The following is a 21,366-nucleotide window of genomic DNA, read 5'->3' as shown; positions in this document are numbered from 1 at the left end:
TCCCAGCAGCAGGAGGGAAGAGCCCTGCATGGCCTCGAGCACGTCATCAGTCCTTGGGCCTTGGAGGCACCTGGCTGGCAGCCCCAGACCTCGTGTTCGCTTTGCCCAAGGCAGATTCTCCTGGCTGCCCTGCTGAGGTCCAGCGGCTGCCTGCTTTGAACCTGGATGGAGGTGGGGAACAGAAGGTGCTGGGAGACGGGGCCCAGCCACACCCGGTGCCTGGCGGGGCTGTGAGACATTTAGCCAGGCTCGGGCTCCTCACCTGGGCACGCCAGTTGGCTGGTGGGTCTGGCACCTTGGACCACAGCTGATGAAGAAGAAACCTTTGGATGAGTTCACGTTTACCGAGCACTTTGGAGTATGTGCCCTGCTCTGTACACTGTCCCTTCCGACCCCCTGCAGCCGTGTCTGATAGGTACAGTTAATGTCCCTAAGATAAGAGGGACAATAAAAGGCAGGCCTGGGCCAAGCCCAGGGCTCGGGCTCCAAGGTCCAGGCTCCCACCCTCCATGCTGCACGGCCTCTTTATTTGTTCCCGAGGCCACGCTGCCCAGCAGCCGGAACTCAGGACTGGCTTGTCCTGGCCAGTCACATGGCCCTGGAGCCGCTGTGTGGAAATGCCAGCCCACGAGGGGTCAGCGATGGCACATGCCCCGGGCCCACTTAATGTAGACGGCGGCCTGTCCCCTGGCTTGCGGTCATGGTGTTTGGGTCTCTAAGCCTCGTGGGAACAGCGTCCCTCTCAGCAGATGCTTCAGCGTCTGGGCCGTTCGCCTTCCCTTTCTGCATTCCCTTTGACCCCATCTTCCTTTGGGTTTCGTAAACAGCCTTGCATAAAATACACACAGTTTTCCTGACCTCCGGGGCGTCCGGTTTTTCATTTCTTTGCCTGGGCCTTGGGTTGCTGGTTAAGTTTCTCTTTAGAGGTCACCGCTGGGTTACCCTGTTCCGTGAACTCTAATACTATGAAAGCTTCATTCCAAGTTATGCTTTTCTGGAAGCCAAGCTCCTGGTAGACAGGAGAAGTGGAAACCTCCGCCAGCTATCCAGTTCCTATCTGCGCGGAAAGCTGCCCTAAACCCGGGCTCTGCCCACTTCTCCCTGGCTTCCTGCCCATGATACCATCCGTCTTGAGGGCTCAGGAATTCCCAGAAGCCACCCCTGTCCTCCACGGCGAGCCTGTCCCACAACATCTGGACCACCATGGGGCATGGCTCTTCTCTGGCTAATGGCAATGATATCTACCAACTATTGAGCACTTGTGGTATACAGGACACTTTGGGTTATCAGCCTAACTTGTCCAGCCACCAGTGAGCTCGGTACTGTTACCTGCGTCTTCACCTATGGAAGGGAGGTTATGGGAAATGGAAGGACTGGTCCGGGTTCCCTGTGTGCAGCAGGAGAGTTGGGATTTGAACACAGATCTGAGTGGCCTCAAAGCCCTAGGTCTTCACCAGCCCAGCCCACTGCTCTGCTCTGCACGGGGACTCATTTTTCCCTATTGATAACCAAGATCAATAAGGATATTGACGATTAGTGTTTATTGTAAAAAAATTTTAAAGGTAGGAGAATAATAGAAAACACAATTGGACCCGCCTCCCGAAACGAACAGTGACATTTTGTCATAAGAAAGAAAACATTACCAATAAAGCAGAAGTCAACCATGCTCCCTCCCCAGCGTCCTCTTGGCCTCCCTCCCTCCCTGAAGACAATCAGATCGTTGCCGTGGGCCTGCATGAACCCAATCTATGTGATTATATTCTTACTACATACATGCGTGTCTATAAATAATTCGTAATATTGTTTCATAAAAGCTTAAACTTCAAAGCAGTGCTCTCGTAGTGACTGTAATGTCCTGTCGCTGACATTATTTACTAACATAATGTGATGTGTTCTCTCCATGTCGATACTTACGTATCTAATTAGCATTTTAAATTTGATGTTGTACAGGGTTCCAGCGAATGAATAGATAGCAACTTTTCATTCCCTACCTAATGGCCTTTTGTTTCATTTTACTTCATTTGCTGCTATCGATGCTGCCCTAGGCACCCTTGTTCACGCTTTCTTGTTTGCACCGATGCGGCCTTCTCTATAGTCTGTACTCAAAGGGGAGCCTTTATTATTTATGTATAATTTTCTAAAAAAAAAAAAGACAAACAGTGTCTTGTTAATAACATTTTCCTCTTAAGGAACAAATACCAGTTACCTCCCTGTGGCTACTGGTGAGCACCAGGAAACAGGTAGGACAGCCCAGACGCTCACCTGTGTCGGAGGGAAGTTTGGGGGTTCTGGGAGGCCATCAGAGCTCCTAAGTAAATGAAACTATGTTTGACTGTCCTCAGCAGGAACCAGTACTTTAGAGTACTGGTACTTAGCCTAAAGACGGAGGGCTGGGGCTGCCTGGGTGGTGCAGTCAGTTAGGCGTCCAACTCTTGGTTTCAGCTCAGGTCGTGATCTCAAGGTCCTGAGATCGAGCCCCGCGTCAGGCTCCACGCTCAGTGGGGAGTCGGCTTGAGATTCTCTCTTCCTCTCCCTCTGCCCCTTCCCTCCCCCCAGGTGCACACGCGCTCTCTCTCTCTCTCTCTCTCTTTTTCTCAAATAAATAAATAAAGACAGAGGGCTTTATTTGAAGAGTTACCCTTCATAATGAAAGTGAAACCAAGACCCTGATTCATGGAGCCCCAATGACTCCTCCCACGTTGCTGTCTGCTCCTCTTTGTCGAGGTCCCAAAGAACCTCTGGGCTTGGGGACCTCGGGCTTCAATTCTGCACCAGGAGTCGTGTCGCTCCCCAGCCAGAGGTGGTTGGTGGGCTGGTGGAGTTCTGTGTGGGCACATCATATACTAAGTGGCTTTGTGACATCCCCCGTCCCTTCTCACCATCGTTGCCCAGACAGTGACCAATTTGGTCCTGTCTAGCCAGCGTCAAAGCCCATGTATCTGTAGGTGGCCTGAAAGCAAATAAAAGCAAAAAGACGTTCTCCAGGGGCCAGAAATAGTGTGAAAGGTGGGTGGGTGACATTTCCACTTCCCTTTAGAGTCTCCACTTAGCTTGGGTTCCACCCACCAAGACCACTCAAAGTGTGGGTGCAGAGGCTAGGATAGGTTTTGAAGCCAGCATGCCAGCCCTGTGGTCAAGATGGGAAATATCAAGGGGTTTAAGACACGTTGCAATGACTTCTTAGATAATCAAGTTGTTGGAGGCTTTAGAGACGCTCTTTGGGAGACCCCCGTACTTTACAGAGTTGATATTGTGGGGAGTGACGCTCCTTCTCACCACTTGTTTCTAGTTAAGAAGTCTCATGCCCTGGGGCGCCTGGGTGGCGCAGCGGTTAAGCGTCTGCCTTCGGCTCAGGGCGTGATCCTGGCGTTATGGGATCGAGCCCCACATCAGGCTCCTCCGCTCTGAGCCTGCTTCTTCCTCTCCCACTCCCCCCGCTTGTGTTCCCTCTCTCGCGGGCTGTCTCTATCTCTGTCAAATAAATAAATAAAATCTTTAAAAAAAAAAAAAAAAGAAGTCTCATGCCCTGCAGCCAGGGCCCAGCCCTGCCACTTAGGAGTCAGAGCCGCCGTTTGCTAGCACGGTCCTACGTGCCAGGCACCACGCTACTGATGTGTGTGTGTGTTGTCAGCGCCATAATGTTGACACCCCAACCAGAGCCTGGGAATGTGTTCAGTTGCATGGCAAAGGGGAAAGAAGGTTGCAGATGGGTGACCTTGAGCTGGGGAGGGTGTCCTGGATCACCCAGCTGGGCCCAATAATAATCACAAAGATCCTTGCACGTGGAAGACAGAGGCAGGAAAGTCAGAGCCGGAAGGAGATTGGAAGGTGCTGTGCTGCTGGCCTGAGGATGGAGGAAGGGGCCGCAAGCCATGGGATGTGAGTACCCTCTAGAAGCTGGAAAAGCAAGGAAATGATTCTCCGTAGAGCTTCCAGAAAGAATGTGGTCCACACCTGGATCCTAGCCCAGTGAGATCTGTTTTGTTCTTCAGACCTCCAGAACTATAAGATAATAAATGTGTGTTGTTTTAAGCCACTTGATTCATGGCAGTTTGTTATAGCAGTGACAGGAAGCAGTGTGCCGCCCACGTAGCCTCTAGCAGCTTCTATCACCACTATCTACCGATGAGGGAGCTGGGGCCGCGGGGCCACCAAGCAGCCTGCAGGGGGCTCCACAGCCAGCTTGGGGCTGGACTGACCCACGCCCAGGTCTGACCCCAGAATCCTGCAAACTTGACAAAGTTATTTTGCCCTCAGGCCCGGCTGCGACTAGGAGGCGATGATTGAGCCATATACCTCAGGGGCAAAATTTAAGGGGACACCAAAAGACCTCAGTTGTCAAGATACATATATTGCAGTGCAATATTTTAAAATGAACATTGATGCAAAAAACCACGATGAACGAAAAATAAGGAATATATGCCAACTTTGCAGGATCGTTGTACGGAATTAAATGAAAGAACAGATGGAAACATCTTAGACGCACCTGTCTCCACACTGGCCGTTGCTTTGGCAGCACAGAGGGTGGGGGTCAGGCTGCGGAGGGTCCCCTCCCAGCTCCGCCGTTCACCGGGTCCCCTGACCTTGAGAACGTCATTCAACATCACTTTGTCCGAAGTGACCTACAGACTCAGGGCTGGTGTTGCCTCCTTCCTAAACTCACGGTCAACTTTTTGTTTTCTTACAAATGGTGTGAGCGGTTTCTACTCCTAAAATTTCTTCTCTTTTATTTTGTCCAGGTTGTTTACTTTTAATGAGTATCATCTTCTGAAAACGCTACTTTTGTGGGTCTTCTTGCAACTGAACCACAGAATTCAGACGGTGCCGGTGCATGAAACGGTGCTGGCATTTTTTAACAGGTAACGTGACTTAGCGTGAATTGATGAAATGCACGCACATGGTGTTTTACTCAGAATACCTGGAGGAAGAGCTGCAGTGGAATGATTTTTCATAGCACCGTCCAGAGCGCACGGAATGCAATTTTCTTTATGGGATTTAAGAGTATGGGACATCTTGGAGCCACTGATTACTTAAACACGTGAAGAACGGGTAGGTGTTACAACTTGAGATAACCATGTGCTTCTGAATACTTGTTCTGTCCGGTGAAAGACATGAAGCCCAAGGTACTCCTTTCATTCAGGAAAACGTATCACCAAACCACACCGATCTTAAAAACCTCATGTTTAAAATGTATCTAAATGAGACCAGGTCATCCTCACGGACGTTTCGCAATAGCCCATGACATTCTGAATTTTCTAGACAAAGAAAGATTGCTAGAAAAAGGTTTCCTAGAAAAGCATTTGAATGCACCAAGGTTTCATAGAATTGGCTCTGTTTCTTATGCTCTCTAAACTTACAAATTCTAGAAGTTCTGGATCTCAAAAGTTCAGTGACAGATAATAATTTCAGTTTAACGGACACCATTAAATTATGCTTGTTAAGTGCAATAATTCTGATAAGTACTTTCTACTTGGAATCTCCTAAGACTGCAGGGCTGGTTTCATTCCCATTTTACAGATGAAGAGACTCAAGGTGGAGGGGAACTCTCTTGTCAGAGATGATGCAAGTGACGGGGTCTGACTTGAACTCAGACCTGCTGAATCCCGAGACACTTTGCTGCCCGTTCCTGGAACGGCCGATAGGACTCCTCTCGCGCATCTGCTCCAGCTGGTTCAGTAACAGCATCCTGGGCACCGTGTTAGAAAGATTCCGAGGCTGCCTCTAGGTTCAGTGTTACTGTTAGCCGAGGACTTGCTGCGCCTCCTCCCTTCTCTGGTCCGCCCTCCGCTGTGAGAGTTTTCTATCTGTTCATTCAAGAGCGCCCCGTTAGTAGAGAGAGCTGTGGCATCTTTGGGGCAGGGAGCAGGGTCGGGGGAGGGTGAGATTGGCAGTTTACGGGCTCCCTTTCGTGTCTCTCTAGCCTCCATTAAGACGGAATATGCTCACATCACGCAGGCTGGCTGTGGAGTTGGTGGCCCTGTCGCCAGAGACAGTCCCAGGAGGTCCTCAGAGGGTCTGCCTGGAGGAATTCACGGATGCCGTTACCTTCGCTGTCAGGTGGAATGGGGCTTCCAGACACGATAAGGTGTGTCCAAGGAAGCCAAGAGGCTCCATGTCTTGTGCACATGTGAGTTTCGCAGATAAACACACCTTCTCCATAGTCACCAGCGGCTCGACCTGTTTCAGCCAAGTGTCATTTGCATTGTTCTGAAGCATTTAGTCCTTCTCTGGAACATCTGCACACCATGTTAACTGCAGAGCTCATTTTTCCTGCCTCATTATTTGGGGAAAGCAGTATTCAGTGCCAGAATGACATGCACTTTGCTTAGTTTCTATATAATTTGCTTTGAACTCAGATGCTTAAACCACCCCTTCCACTCTTTTAATAGCCCAACAGACACTTTTTCCTATGAGTCACACGCGCCAGGAAAACTGGCTATTTGGCTCCAAGTTAGCATTCGTACTGGAAACGTCTTAGAACCGGGAGGTAGGAAATGGGCTGGGATGTGGAAACTGGGTTTTTAATGTGGGAGAAACAGCGGGAATGAGGCTCTCAGGTGTGTAGCTCCTTCTGCTGAGAGTGGGGTGTCCTCGGTTTTCCTGAGCTGGGGTCTGAGGCCCCTCCCCGCCATCATTAGCTTTTCCGATTCTCTCGAATCTACACTGGTTCCATTTTGAACCTCTTCTCTGCAGCGTTTCCCAAGCCCCCGACGCCACCTTGTTCCTGTTTGGAAGCCACTTGTGAGTGTCCATGTGGAGCCCATGGGCGGTTCTCCTCCCGTCCCAGGTCTTCTGCCCCAGAACAGCAGCACCTTGAAGGTGCTCCCTTGTCAACGGCCTCCACCTCCCAAATGCATGTCCCCAGAGTCCCCAGACTCCTTCACCTAGGTTATCAGCACTTAACCGCTCCTGCTTACCTGACCCCAGCCTGCTCCGCCCCCTCTGCCAGTCTATGCATGGCGGGGCCTCCCCGGAGAGCCTCTGTGACCACGTGGCGTGTACCTACAGCCTGCCTTTCCAGGAACATCATGAGCAGCTTGAAGAAGGGTTCGGGGGCCCTTATCTCACCCTTAGCTTACCTGGCATTGTGCTGTGCACGGAAGGGCTTCCTGAATGATGAGTTCCCATCAGTCACTTTTGTGTAGCTTAGTTCCGAACCCTCACAGAAGCGGGTCTTCACATGCTGAATTCAGAGAATGTCTTGTCTGCGGTAACTAGAAGTAACAGGGCTCACGGGCAGATGACTGGTGGCGGGTACCCATTTGGTGTTCTAGACAAGGAAGGGTTCCAAGGCTTTCTCTAGGCTCAGGGAGAAATCACGTCTTGGTGGTTCTACCCCAGACACGGCAGTGGGCGGTGGTGGTGCCTGTGCTCCCATATCGGCCACCCCATCCTGAGGATCCTCGGGGCTGACCCGCAGCAGGGCAGAGCCTCGGGGCTGCTGGCCCAGTGGGGCTGGTGGCCTGAAGGCTCGGGCTACGAGAAGGCCTCTCTGCTCTTAGTGGTCACAGCCATCTTGGGCCAGAGCCGGGTCACCAGGGGAGTGGAGCTGCACAGTTCAATGAGGCCAAGGGGGACAGCTAGTCAGGTTTCTGTGGCCACCAACAGGGACATGCCAGGGGAATTAAAAGGTAGGACAGAGGGGCAGCCGCATCTGGGAGACAGTGTGTAGGCTTAGGAATGAGAATCAAGGGGCGCCTGGGTGGCTCAGTGGTTAAGCGTCTGCCTTCGGCTCGGGGCGTGATCCCGGGGTCCTGGGATCAAGCCCCGCATCAGGCTCCTCTGCTGGGAGCCTGCTTCTTCCTCTCCCACTCCCCCTGCTTGTGTTCCCTCTCTCGCTGTGTATCTCTCTCTCTCAAATAAATAAATAAAATCTTAAAAAAAAAAAAAAGGAATGAGAATCAAGGAAGTTGACCCTTTGGCCCAATTTTTAAAGTTGCAACTATCCGTGATATGATGTAAGTGACAGAGTGATTATAAGGGATCTCCCAATGCCCAGAGTGGACATTTTGAGGCCATCACAAGCTGGGGACTTCCCCAAAGGGACTGTACTTGATAACGTGTGGCAGTGGGCCAAGCTGCCCGAATCTGAGCTAGCAAGGTCCTATGAGCCCTGGGGAGCAAGGCCACACTGCAGCCCTGGGTGTGGTCGTGGCTAGCCCAGGGTCCAAGTCAGAAGGCTTGGAGCAGTAGTTGTGTAAAAATAGACCAGATGCCCCTTTTCTGATCTGTCTTAGCAATGTCCAGAAAACAAGCCAGGAGGGAAGTATTTTAAATGTTGACTCTTCCAGGGCCAACAGTGCATGCAAGTAAAGACACAGGTCCAAGCCTTTCTTATTCTCCCATTTTCTTTTATTCATCGATTTTTTTTTCAATTTTTTATTCATTCAACACATAGCTATTGAACTTGCACTCTGTGGCAGGGACACCGACGGAAAGGTGAAGGGGAAGTTTGTCTGCCTAGCTAGATGTGTCTGTACATCTTCCAACTTATTTTCTTTTTCTTTTTTTTTTTTTAAAGATTTTATTTATTTATTCGACAGAGATAGAGACAGCCAGCAAGAGAGGGAACATAAGCAGGGGAAGTGGGAGAGGAAGAAGCAGGCTCATAGCAGAGGAGCCTGATGTGGGGCTCGATCCCATAACGCTGGGATCACGCCCTGAGCTGCAGGCAGACGCTTAACCACTGTGCCACCCAGGCGCCCCCCAACTTATTTTCATTACGAAGTATGGTAGTATAAGAAGGGAACACTCGTGTGCGCGGGCGCGCGTGCGCACACACCCACACACACACACACATACCCCTCAGCACCCGCAGTCTGTTTTCTGGCAATGGTTAATTTAGAAAAACAAATAGGCTGGCCAGAATTAAATTTAACATTTCCTTGTAGGAAAAACAAAAAATGTAAGCAAAGCTGTTGCCTCTGTCCGCAGAGGAAAAGTCATCATTTCTTTCCAGTTAGCCGTCTGAGAAGTCCGGGAGGGCTGTAAAATCTCCTCGCGGGGAGCAGAGCCAGAGGCAGGCAAACGTTTCACATTTTTAAAAGCACATTTTTAATCAAAGTATAAAATACATACTGGAAAGTGCGCAAATCCGAAGTGGATTTCGACCAAGTGCACACACCTGTGTAAGCAGCCCCCAGCCCTGGAGACAGACTTGGCCAGCCACCTAAAGTGTCTTATCTCAGTCCCCACCTTTCCCAGAGAAAGGCAAACAACATCCTGGCTTCCTTTCCTTTCAAGATGTCTTGGCTGCTTTTGAACTTTGTATAAATAGAAACTTACAGTATACACTTTTTAACGTCCGCCTTCCCTTTCACGCAGCGGACTATCTGTAAACTCCATGCAGGGACAGGTGGCCGGCGAGGGCAGGGGGCGTGCTCAGGATCCGACAGCAACGCGGTGGTGGAGTGACTTAGGTCTCCCTGATCTTTTATTTTGAGATTCTTTGGGTGGAGGGAAAGTCATGAATAGACCTGTAATTCTAATCCTTAACTGATTGATTAATCAGTAAATGGGCCCCCTCTCCAACGCAAGGATGGGTCCCAGCAGTGGACTTAACGAGCTCTCCAGAAGGAGGTCATTGAATGCCGCCAGTAAAGCCAATTTCTCCATAATCCCAACTCCTAGATTTCCATGAGCCCTGCAGCTGAGTCTCCCCTCCTTCCTCGGCCCTATCCCAGTCTGACCCAATCTTTACAGCATTGGCCAAGGACTCCTCCAGGAAGCCTTTCCAGATCTCACCTGCCCACTGGACAGATTCCTCCTCTGAGCTTCTCTCTTTGAAGAGAGAACAAGAGACATGCTGACCCGTGTGAGTGGGCACTGGCCTGACAAACCCAACACTATGCTCCCCACATGCCCTGTGAGGGGAGCCTTGGAGGAGAGCCACCCCACCTCACCTCACATCCCTGACACCTGAGCCCGCCGATGTCTGCAAGAACATGATTTGTGATGCTGTGGGACAGGGCAGCCAGCAGCCATGTGTCTGCTGTGATTAATGAGTGGCATTTGCAGATGTGGCCACAGAGTCATCATGAAACTGGGCACCCCCGGTGTGACAACTCTGATCTCTTAACCAGAACATTCATTTTGAAACGTCCCATGAGTCACAGACGTGAGCCATTCAATGGCTCTGTCTCAGATAGCCAAGCCCTGTGCAGGGAGGTGGGTATATTCGGGGGCAACAGGGTTTCTCATCACTGGACTTTGGTGTCGCTTGCCTTTTTTATTTCTTCTCTTGCTCTGACCGCGCTGCCCCTGTTCCCCTAGAGTCTGGCTTTCTGGAAGCTGAATCTCCCTTGTTTTCAAAGTCCCTAAATAGTATTGATTCCTACGCCTCGCTAAGTTTTCACTTCTCTTCTGTGGCTTCTTGGCTTTCCACCCAAACTGGGAAGCCCCAGCGTGTCGTCTTCAGTAAGCGTAGAGACGTGGCAGGAGCCTAAGGGGTGTAAAGTGTCTGATGCAGGAGGTCCTTACAAAGGGCAGAGAAGATGACATTACACAGGATTTCGAGACCCAGTTCTGCCTTTGGGCAAAAGTCAGGACCAACTTCATTGTCCAGATGCCATTAGATGGGGTCTCAGTGAATGTCTCACAGGACTTAGCCTGGTGAATAAGCAGGCAACCACAGCAGGATCCTACAAGTACAGGAAAATCAGCATACAGTAGCCTGATCCATGTGCACAAGTGCGTGTGTGTGTGTGCACGTGTGCGCTGGGGACGGGGACAGCTGGCGTGCCTCGAAGAGACGCTGTGCGCGAGTAGAGGGAGGGTGGGACCAGCTCCTCATCCATTTCATTCAGTCAACAAACCGCACGCCCGCTGAGCAAGAGGCGCCGAGAGTAGGAGAGCAGAGCAAACAGATGGCAAGCCCTGTCTCCGTGCATTACCGCCTGAGAAGCAGAGACAGACAATACGGTCAGTAAATAAGACGTAGGCTAGCATACAGCGGCCCTGGGTCTGGCTCCCGCCCCTGCCTCGGACTGGCTGGAAGACTCTGGATGAGGACCTACCCTTCCTGCATGGACGTTAGCATATCAGGACAGATGCAAGTTCACAGGGACTCGAAGAACAGACCCCTGGTGGGAGCTTCTGAAGGACAGGAACGTCTAGTAGGTGGTGGCGGTTGTGGCAGCAGACAAGCATTTTCACGTGCTGTGCTGGGGGTTAGGAACCTAGAGGCCCGGGTCCTGGCTCCCGGCTGGTGGAAGGCGTCCAGGTCTCTACTGAGTTAACGTTTTTAAAAAAGGCATGTTCCTTTCTTATGGTGAGTTATTGCCCCAAAATGTGCAACTTTTTTTTCAAACTTCACCTTAACATGTAAACTATTATTTCATGTATTGTTCATAGAAATGATGTTTTCATCCTCATTCTTTTTTATTATGGTGAAATATACAGAACATAACATTGACCATTGTAACCACTTTTATGTGTTCCGTTCAGTGACAGTAAATAAATACATTCACACTGTTGTGCAGCCGTCACCTCCTTCCATCTCCAGAATGTTTTCATCTTTGCAAACGGGAACTCTGTAGCCACTCAACAGCTACCAGCTAGCCACCCCCCGGCCCGGGCCGCCGCCGCTCTGCTTCTGTCTCTCGGATCCCACTACTCTAGGGACCTCGTGTACGTGGGATCGCATAGTATCTGCTCTTTGTGTTGGGCTTATTTCTCTTCGCATAAAGTCCTCAAGGCTCGTGCATGGAGTATCCTGTGTCAGAATTCTGAAGTGTGTATTTTAAGGCTTAATCTGAAGGGCTGGGGTCAGGGGCCCTGAGTCAGCCGCTCACAGGAAGGGTAAATGGCCGGCCCATGACAGGATCGGGGAAGTGAGAAGGCTGTGGTGGAAAGCAGCTCTAAAATTACAACCAATGCCAGTCAGAGGGACACTTGTCCCGGGCACTGCCTTTCAGGAAGTCTGTGGGGGATGTGTCCCCGGGCCCTTGAAAGCAGGACCTGGAGCCAACCTGGGTGTGTCTTTCAGTCTCAAGGTCTATGAACTGTCCTTCCCGAAGGGGTCACGACCCGAGGGTTTCTTGAAGAACTTGAGGAGGCAGACACCATGGCCTGAAGTTTGCCGCAGAACAGTCGGTGCTAAACCCAGAGCGATCTTGGCGCAGACAGCACCGAGTGCCAGGGGAAGCCGTGCCGGCTTTCCATCCCGCCGGCAGAGCCATGCGAGGACGACCCTACTCAGGGTCCGCTTCCTCTCCCTTTGTGTGAAGTGGGGTGAATGCCCTCCTCCTTGAGCCCGAGAGTCCCTCCAGACAGTTGAGCCAGGTGAGGGGGAAAACGCACCGGGCCGTCCTCAGGAGGCCTGGGGAGAGTCCTGGCTCTGCGACAGTTGACGTCAGCGGGCTCCAGGGGCGGGGCTATACCGGCTGGTTCAAGGTGTCAGACCACAGCCCTCTGATGCTTTCCGATTGTAGAAAATCAGCTGCAGAGGCCACCACTTTCTTCCTCTAAGGTGGCCCCCGGCTTGGGCCATTTAGAGGGTGGCAGTGATCACAAACGCCATGCACTTAGCCAGCTTGAGTCCAGGTCCCTTTCCCAGGGACGAGAGGACGGTGGTGGTCATCACGAGGTGGGGAGTCCTTGCTGGTGTACTGTGCCCAGCACCGTCACCTTTACCCTTCCCAGCTACCCACAGAGGCACACGTGGCTGTTGTCCCCATGTGATGGAGAAGGAGATTAGAGCTCAGGGAGGCTCAGTCACGTGACTGATGGCCAGCTGGCCTGAGACTGGAACCTGGTCTGTCTCGGCTCCAGGGCTAAGCTCTCCGAAACGTGGCTGGACAACGGATGAGCAGATACATGACCTCGCAAGTCAGCCGCCACCAGGGCCACGTCCCTGTGACCCAAAGGGATCTTAAAGTCCAATCACATGTCTCAACGGAGCTCTTTCCCGAATCCTTGGAGAGAGGAGGTCTGTCCAGAGAGCTCCTGGCTGATGGGCTATCGGGTCTGAGCACCTCTCCCAGGGAGACTCAGGGACCTTGGGCTCCCCACCTGGCAGCCTTCCCACAAAGCTTCAGAGTTGGTGCCTGGGGGCTTCCGAGTTGCAGGAGAAGTGCTGTCCTCTTACCGTCCTTTCCCTTCTGGGCTGAAACTGTTTTTAACCTACAGCTCGGCCGGCACTCACTTCTCGGGGCAGTGCCGGGCTGTGGGGGCCTTTGCCAAGGGTGCAGTCTCATTCCCCAGAGCGCTCAGCTTGGCGGGGGTGAGGGCGAACTGTGCCAGCTCGGCCCTTCTTCCTTCCTTGACACCTGCACCCCACGTGATGGTACCTAGCTTGTTCCTCCGTTGGTGAGAGAGAGGCAGGGAAGGAGGCAAGCGAGTGTTAGTGTCCAGCTGGGATATCGTGTTCTTGGGGCCCTGGCCTGGCCCACATTAGCCCAGCTCCACCTACCCTGGGTAATGGAGGGCCGGTTCCGAGATCAATAGCACTGCATTTTCAGGAAAAGTATCAGCCTTCCCTTATTTATGCCTGATCTGTCCACTTCCAGAGACTGGCACCCAGTGGATTCTAATTAATAATCATTGGATTGAATCAATTCGTTTGTTGTTGTGCCCCTCTCCCCTCCCACAACGCCTCAGCATCCCTAAACTATCTCCTGGGACCACTCACACGGAGAGTCCCAAGAATCCCGTTTGAAAGCAAATGGTCCTCGGCAGGCTGGCGGGCACCCCCAGCAGAGGCAGGACACGGGGCCAATGGTGCATTCAGTCTGGCTGAGACAGGGTGTGATTTGGACATCACTCTTGATTCATGGAAAAATAATCTACAAGAGCCCTTGGCTGGTCTCATACGGATTTGCCTTCAGGGAATGACTTTGCGTTTCCAAAGGGACTTGGAAAAATTACCCCCGTGGTCCCCAATGGTGAAAAGTGACCCTTTAAGGAAACAAGTTGTTTCAAAACAAGAGTGGTGGGTGTGTGTCTACAAGTACACGTGTTCTCAAAGGGAATCTGATCTCAACCCAGCCCTGACCTCAGCCACGTGTGGAAATTAACTGGAGTTTAATATGGGCAGTAACTGCTGCAGGACTGATTGGGAAACAGCTATTAGAACTTGTTACCCACATTCCTTTTTTTTAATCCTACCAGAAAGCACTTTTGAAGGGCCCACATTGGCCACTATTGAAAGGGTAGCTTGTGTAGAGGAGGAGTCCGAAGTCCCGGGTTCAAGGCCTCCTGAGCCTTTGTTTTTCATCTGTGAAATGGAGCCGATGACACCTGCCCTGTCTGGCCCACAAGAAGTTTGTGAGACCCAAGTGAGAACATGTATCTCAAAATCCTCTATAAAGTAAATCATTACCGTCAGTCACTTCCTAAGTATGCGCTGTGCACCTGCCGTGTGCGCGGCTCAGTGGCCAATGGCAAGGGGACGAGAACCAGTGTCTCACTATAACCTCTGGGATCAGCCCTCACCCAGGCTGGCCCAGCTGCCCGCTGCTTCCATACCCCTCACCCGTCGAGAGAGAGCCAAGCCCCACTACCCCTGGCTGGTGAAACCACGAGTCTCTTTGACATGCCTTTCACTACCCCTCGCCAATTCCAGAAAGCAGTTTTATGAGTCTCTTGTTCCTCTTTGCCCTTCTGCTAAGCTTCCCCAAGAAGTATTCCTTTCTGGATCAGGACACGGGACAGAGCTTGGTGCCTCTCTTCCTTTGCCTGCGTCTGCACGGCATCATCAAAGGTAAGCCCTGCCCTGAGCGAGGGCCTCCTAGGAAGGCTTTGGGGGACCTGCCCCCCACCCCCTCCCAGGAACTCCCGGGAAAGACCCAGCGGGCGTTTTTAAAGGAATACACTGAACAATGGCACTGTCACTTCCAAGTCATGTGACTTTGGGACAGTCACGTGCCTGTCTGGTCCGTGTCCCTGTCTGTAAAGTGGGGGATAGTCAGAGCTTCTGTGAAGTATGATAGTGGATGAAGGGCCCTGTGGATTGTGAAAGCGTGTGCAGCTGAAAGCGTGAGTGTCATGGAGCCACGTGCCCTGCCTCTTCGAGCAGCATCCCCTCCGGGTTAAGCACTCAGCAGTTGGGGAGAAGCCTGTGGGTCTGTGCTCCAGACCTGGCTTTCTCAGCCTCATGTGCTGGGCCTGGCAGAGGCCTCTGTGACTTGGAAAGAGGAGGAAGCTACTGGGGAATGTGTTTGGGGCTGCCCACGTGGCCCCCCAGAGAGACCTTTGTCAATGAAAGGACATTTGGAAAATTTTTCAAAGCCATTTCCAGTTATCCAGGTATAATGCGTAACTCTAAAACCCAGGGATCGTTGATGGACCCCAGGTAGTTTTGTCCAAGTTGCTTCTAGACACCCCAAAGACACCAATGATCAGAACCCACCCCACCCTTCTAGGACAGGATTTCGGCCAGGGGGCTGGGAACACTTGGGGGGAAAGTGCTCGGTGCCGTCCCATTTGGGCTCCACACACCTTATGATCCCTGGGGGCCCTGGTTAGACCTTCCCATCCTCAACCCTCAACTTCCTTTCTCTCTCTGTAAATTAGACTTCTGCCGGTCTGTGATGAATACATCTGTAAAAATGTTCTCTTTGTGTTTCTTCCAAGGCAAAACTCTGGAGGAGTTAAGGCACGTTAATTTCTTCCCGGAGTCCTGGCTGCTGCGGGTTACGGCCAACCATTACCACGCAGTGAGTTACCAGCTCAGCAAGGAAGCAATTATCGAAATTTATTGCTTTTCTGACTTGGCTTTTTCTGGAGACGTGTTTTACAGTTGAGACCTCTGGGCCCTTGAGGTCGGGATGTGTCTGGCTCCTCCTCCAGGGCAGTAGGGAAGCCAAGCCCGGAGGGGCAGAGGGAGGAGGCCCAGGATGGGAGCCCAGATGTCGTGCGCGTGTGTACTATTGACCCGGAGCCTGAGATGGGGTCCCAGAGCACTGGCCCCACCGCCCTCCTGACCAAGAAGCCCCCAAGACACCCATGTAACATGTGCCTTTTATTGGGAATTGTTAAAATGCAGAGAAATTGAAAGAAAGAAAAGACATACCCTCAGACCCATCACCCAGAGACAACCACTGCTAAGATCTCGTTGTGTTTTATTGGCTGTAAACTCTTCCGCCAAGAGCGTCAGCTATGAACAATGCCACTTGGCCTTTCCTTTAGTGCAGAAACTTTGCGAAGTTCCTAACTGTTAGCTATTATAATTGCCTGTATGATAAACATATTTGCACGTGACAGTTTATTTTACTCTACTTAGAATTATTTTCTTATAGGCGATTCTCAAGGATACAAAATACTGGCCCAAAAAGGAACATTCATTTTTGTTCTTGTACCCATTAAAAATTTAGGACCAAATTACTCTTCCCCCGGTAATGAGTGAGCTCACCTCACTTTATACACGCTCAGCCACGTGGGGCGTTTTTATTTCAGATCACTTTTGTTCATTGAGAAGTGAACAATGGAATCTCGCTTTTCAATATGCATTTCTTTTATTACGAGTACATATGAGTATTTTTTCCATGTGGCATTTCCCCCTTTGTGAATTGTCTCTGCGAACTGTTGTACTTCTTGTGTTTCTAATCGTGCATTTTTAGGGATGAAATAGGGCAGTGTTTGAGTTCTGAAGATTTATGAGTCACTGGTTAAAATTCAGTTCAGCCCAACAAATACCTATTGTAATGGGCAAACCACAGTGCCCAGTGCCCCTGCACAGCAGATAATGACTCCATGGAACCGAGTCTCTCCGGGACGTAACTCAGATCTGTGCTCTAACAGCAGAGTTGAGGTGGGAGACCATCCTTGGGGCTGGAAACCTCAGGAAGTCCCCTCCCCGACCCCTTCTGTTCTTCTGACCCAGCCTACCTCCTTCCTTTCGCCCCTTGCTGCCGGTGTCATGAAGCTGGCCACGTGGGATCATGCTTGTGACTCCATGGCCATCATCATTCTCTGCGTCGTGATCAGACTATTCACGTACACATTTTATCTCCCCGTTCTCAGGCGGGTTTCTTGCTCTCATCTTGCATGGATGAGAATCCCTCTCAAAGCACTGAGCACAATACCTGGCACATAGTAGGCTTCAACGAACACTGCAGCCTAGACTAGTGGCCGACTGTGAGCTCCAGAGACAGAACTCTTTTTCAGGCATGGGCAGGGTTGTGGGATCAGCGAACCGACGTGCAGATGGTGAGAGATGCCGGTGTCCAGGTGAACCTGTGTGCTTCTCTTTCAGCTGGAGAGTGGGGGCGACATGGCTCACGTGAAAGATCTCACCACCCAGGCTATGAGATTCGGGCTGCTCTTTAACCAGGTACAGACCACTGGGCCCAAGCGAGGGGGAGGACCGTCCCCTTCCACACTTGGTTAAGGACTTTTGTATAATCGCTTCTTACCTCTCTTAGGGAGGCCAGGGCAGAAAAGGAAATTGTCGTGTCTCCTTCTGCATGCTCGCCACACCCTAGGAGAGAAAATTCACAAGGCAGGGGCCAGGGACAGGCCATTCAATGACATGGTGTACACATCCAAAATTTCCCCTTAGGGGGGACCCACTATCCTAGTTTTCCAGGGATGGAGGAGTTTCCCTGGGATGTAGGGCTTTCTGTTCTAAAACCAGGAAAGGCTTAGGAAAACTGGGATAAATTGGTCATTCTCTTCGCCACAAACATCAAGACTTTCCAACTGCTCAGTGAGAGATTCCACTCCAAGCCTGTCTTTACGGTTACAAGGGAGAACCTCTTCTGGGTGGGTATTTTGATGGGTCCCCCAAATCCAAGCAGTCAGGGAGCCTGGCCGCAAGGCTTCTGGGCACTCGGTCACCAGGGGAGTATGCAGGGCCAGTGCCAGCACTCTATCTTGGGTTATTGTGATAGGCACAGTTCCCTAAGAAATTGCTGCTCTCCGAGTTGTTAAAGCCACCCCAGTAGTGATCTCAAAAGAATTTGTGTTTCAGGGACTCGGGGCTCTGGATCTATCATCAGAGACTCCCCTCTGGGTCAGGCCTGGATGGGCTGGGTCTCCCCCCTTGCTTGCAGAGACCTGCCTAAGCGGACAGACTACTGACCACAGGGATTAGGATACCTTGCAATACCATGATTATGGGGGTGTCTTTTAGGCCCATCAAATTAGAGCAAGTGCTTTGTTCCCAAGGTCTGCAGGACCCTGAACATCTAAGAACATGCCTAACTCATTCTTCTCCTCACTAGACGATGCACAGAGCTGTTAATATGTCACTGAGAGCCAACCTCAGTGATTTGTGAAGTCACTACAGTTTGGGGCTTCCTGGGCTAAAATTGCTGTTGTGTTTTAAATTAGCTGTCAAATTAAGCACTTTTGTTTTAGCTAGAATTTGTTTTACTGTGTCCTCTTGCCATTGAACACTGAAGATTTTTTCCTGTCACTTTGTTGTTTATCCTTCCCAATTTAGGAGTATACAACTCATTCAGAAATTATTGCCATATACGGATTCTTCTTTGAGATAAAAGGAATCAAACATGATACTACCTCTTATAGTTTTTACATGCAGGTAAGAAGGACAGAGCCTGGGAAAGGTGTGTCTCTGAAGTAGTCTTTTAGATACAGAGTCAATGCATACTAAATCAATCATAACCGATGAATCATTTGTTAATAATGACCATGGAGCATGTTGTAAGCCCGGTACTAATCATGGTCCTCCAACATGATGTCATTTGATTTATACAACCTTGGGGTGCTGCTAACAGATGGAGCTCTCCACACTGAACGTCTTCATGTTCCTATGGCCTCTACTGACAAAGCTGGGGTTAAATTCTAGACTTGGACTCCACATTTGGGGCTCAGTTCCTCTTCAGTTCATACATGGTGGGGGATCCTTTACAGATGGCCCCTCTTCAATGGAGGTAACACGTAGTGCCCACAAGGGAAGAGGGAGCAGTCTTGTTGAGCAGGGCAGCGGACGGGACACTGGGGAAGTCAGGAGGGCAGAGGGCTTCGCCTCAGTGCTCTTGCTAGACTTCTGGAAGAGCGCCATGTTTAAGAGCAGAGAGTCGAAGTCAAGCTGCCTGGTGAGCTGGGTGACCTTGGCAAGCCCATGAACCTCCCTATGTCCAGCGTCCTGAGCTTTAAGATGGAGAAGGTAATAGGACCTACCACACTTCATTGTGGGCAGTATTACTCTGTTAATTTGTGCAAAGGCCGTGGCACGGGGCCTGACATAAAAAGCGCTCTGTGATGATGATGACATTGACCATGACAAGTATGACCAGGAACCACTGCGTTCCACTTGGGATTTGCTTTATAAGTCTCTAAGACATCAAGCTCCTTGAGAAACCCTATCTCATTCAACTTTTTCTTATCACCACTAATCATAGTACCCGGCACGCAGGGGACGGAGGTTTGTGTCGTGAGTGGATAAGTGGGTAAATGCATGAGTGAAGAGAACGGAGTTTCAGCCCCAGCTTTGCCATTACCTCATTACGTGCCCTTGAGTGAGTCACATCTCTTCCTTGCGTCAGTTCTTGGTCTTCAGTGACTCAGGCACTTCCCTCCATAATGGATTTTACTGGATGGAAGAGGTGAATTCTGTAACAGCACCCGTTGAAATGCTCATGTGAATACGATGTTGGTTTTTAAATTCGGGCCAAGCAATAGTGAAGACCTTCCAATTCAACACATTTTTGTTGACTTAAAGGCATTTTTCTGGGTTCACCAAACCCCTGTCTGTGAGCCAGTGGTTTTGTTCGGTGAGGGCTCTGCCACCCGCTGACTCAGCAGCAGGGGCTCTCAGGCCCTGGGTAAATACCCCCTTGCTCTGCACACACATTATACAGGAGAGTCAATGAACCACGCTTCGCTAACTCTGGGTCACCCCGGTTTCAGTTCCACCTAAGATGGATCACCCTCTTTGCAGAGAGTAAGGCACACTGACCTGGGGTTCCCGTCCTCGCTCTGTGAGCACGGCCCCGTCAGCCTGAGAGCGGAGCGCTTGGTGAAGTACGAGATCAGAGCCCAGACCCTGGTGGACGGCAAGTGGCAGGAGTTCAGGACCAACCAGATCACCCAGAAGTTTGGGTTCGTCAAACCATCCTGCAAAAGCCATGTGAGTGTGGGTCTTTGACTTTTCTCCTTAATGTCCTTTGTGCTCTTTCTCTCCTCCACCCCTTGTTGGGGGTCCCTGGCTTCACACCTCCAGTGATCTCCAGGGGATGCTTGTTCACTTTCTAAAAGATAATCACAGCTCCACACCACGCTAAAGACAGACCTTGAAAGAAACCTGAAGACATTGAAAACTCTCACTATAATGCCAGATCTGATTTATAAATGTCAAAAGGTACCGTATCGGAGGAGGGGAGATTTGGTGGAGTGTACCTGCCACCACCGGTCTGCTGTGGCCTGCAGATCACCTGTCACATGCACCAAGCTCCGTGGCCTGGCCCGCCTGCCTCAGTGGCCACACCAGCATCCGGTGGATTCCCTACCTGGCCTGGCTCCTGACAGGAGAAATCCAAAGACTGCCCGAGAGCCCGTCTGTCGTCCTAGAAGGAACCTGTGAATTCCAGGATGTCTGGGGGCCTCCCTTGCTGCCCTGTGGGGAATGGGACTCAGCTTGAAGCCAGGGAGTCGTTCCCAGTCCTGACTGCACATCCGAACACTTGGCCCTTTGCGTGGTCTGCAGGCCTGAGCGCCACCCAGCACCTGAGACCCGCGGTGGGGCCCAGGCATCGGTGGTGTTGAAAGTTTCCCAAGCTATTCTCTGTGATGTCAGATATCAGAATAGCAGTTTCCCTTGTGGAGCTGGGAGCAGGGAGGCCAGGATATTGGCCAGGAGAGAATATGAAGAGGATTTCTGAGGTGCCTGAAATGTTCTTTATTGTGGTCCCCCAGGAGGACTCACTTGTGAAAATCCACCAGGCCGGACCCTTAAGAAGTGTGCTTTATTGTATTTATGTTATACTTAAATTGTTTAGAGTTTGTTTTAAAGACCTTCCCCAGGTGGTTCTAATGTGCAGCCAGAGTTGGGAATGACTGCCTTACACAACTGTGAGGACCTCCCTCTCCCCTCCTCAAGAGGGCAATTGTGTTTATCCTAAAAGCCCCATTTGTTTTGTTTTGTTTCATCTTTTAGGCCCTGAAAGTCCAAACCGTGGGCATCCCAATCTATGCAAGTTTTTCATTCATCTTCCCAATATCTTGACAATTTCCAGAAGAATCTATGGGATTTTTCTTTATTCTACCGGTCTACATTAAAGAAAATAAAATGACATCGAAAGGACCGCTCAAGCGTTCAGCTGACTTTCCTAGTTGGCCATGGTCTTAGTAGAACTTTTGCCCGTTGTCTCAGTCGGGCTGCTGTCACAGAGTACCACATGCTGGGGGGCTTACAAGCAACAGACATTTATTGCTCATAATTCTGGAGGCCAGGCATCCAAG

General features: G+C 50.9%; 1 protein-coding gene across 3 annotated transcripts in view; it reads left to right on the top strand.

Annotated features, from left to right (window-relative positions):
* Positions 1 to 21,130, top strand: part of BTBD16 (BTB domain containing 16) — a 46,336-nt gene extending 25,206 nt beyond the window's left edge. For all 3 annotated transcript variants that reach the window (XM_057308268.1, XM_026493621.4, XM_057308267.1), the window contains 7 exons: positions 4,740 to 4,859; positions 14,610 to 14,701; positions 15,574 to 15,656; positions 17,195 to 17,272; positions 18,386 to 18,484; positions 19,847 to 20,035; positions 21,062 to 21,130. In XM_057308268.1, coding sequence (XP_057164251.1) covers positions 4,740 to 4,859; positions 14,610 to 14,701; positions 15,574 to 15,656; positions 17,195 to 17,272; positions 18,386 to 18,484; positions 19,847 to 20,035; positions 21,062 to 21,130 — 730 coding nt within the window. The remainder of the gene's footprint in view (positions 1 to 4,739; positions 4,860 to 14,609; positions 14,702 to 15,573; positions 15,657 to 17,194; positions 17,273 to 18,385; positions 18,485 to 19,846; positions 20,036 to 21,061) is intronic.
* The last annotated feature ends 236 nt before the right edge of the window (positions 21,131 to 21,366 follow it).

The sequence above is a fragment of the Ursus arctos genome, unplaced genomic scaffold, assembly GCF_023065955.2.
Source record: "Ursus arctos isolate Adak ecotype North America unplaced genomic scaffold, UrsArc2.0 scaffold_7, whole genome shotgun sequence".
NCBI lineage: Eukaryota > Metazoa > Chordata > Mammalia > Carnivora > Ursidae > Ursus > Ursus arctos.
Note: the sequence above shows the minus strand (reverse complement) of the source record. Positions and strands in the feature narration are given on the sequence as shown.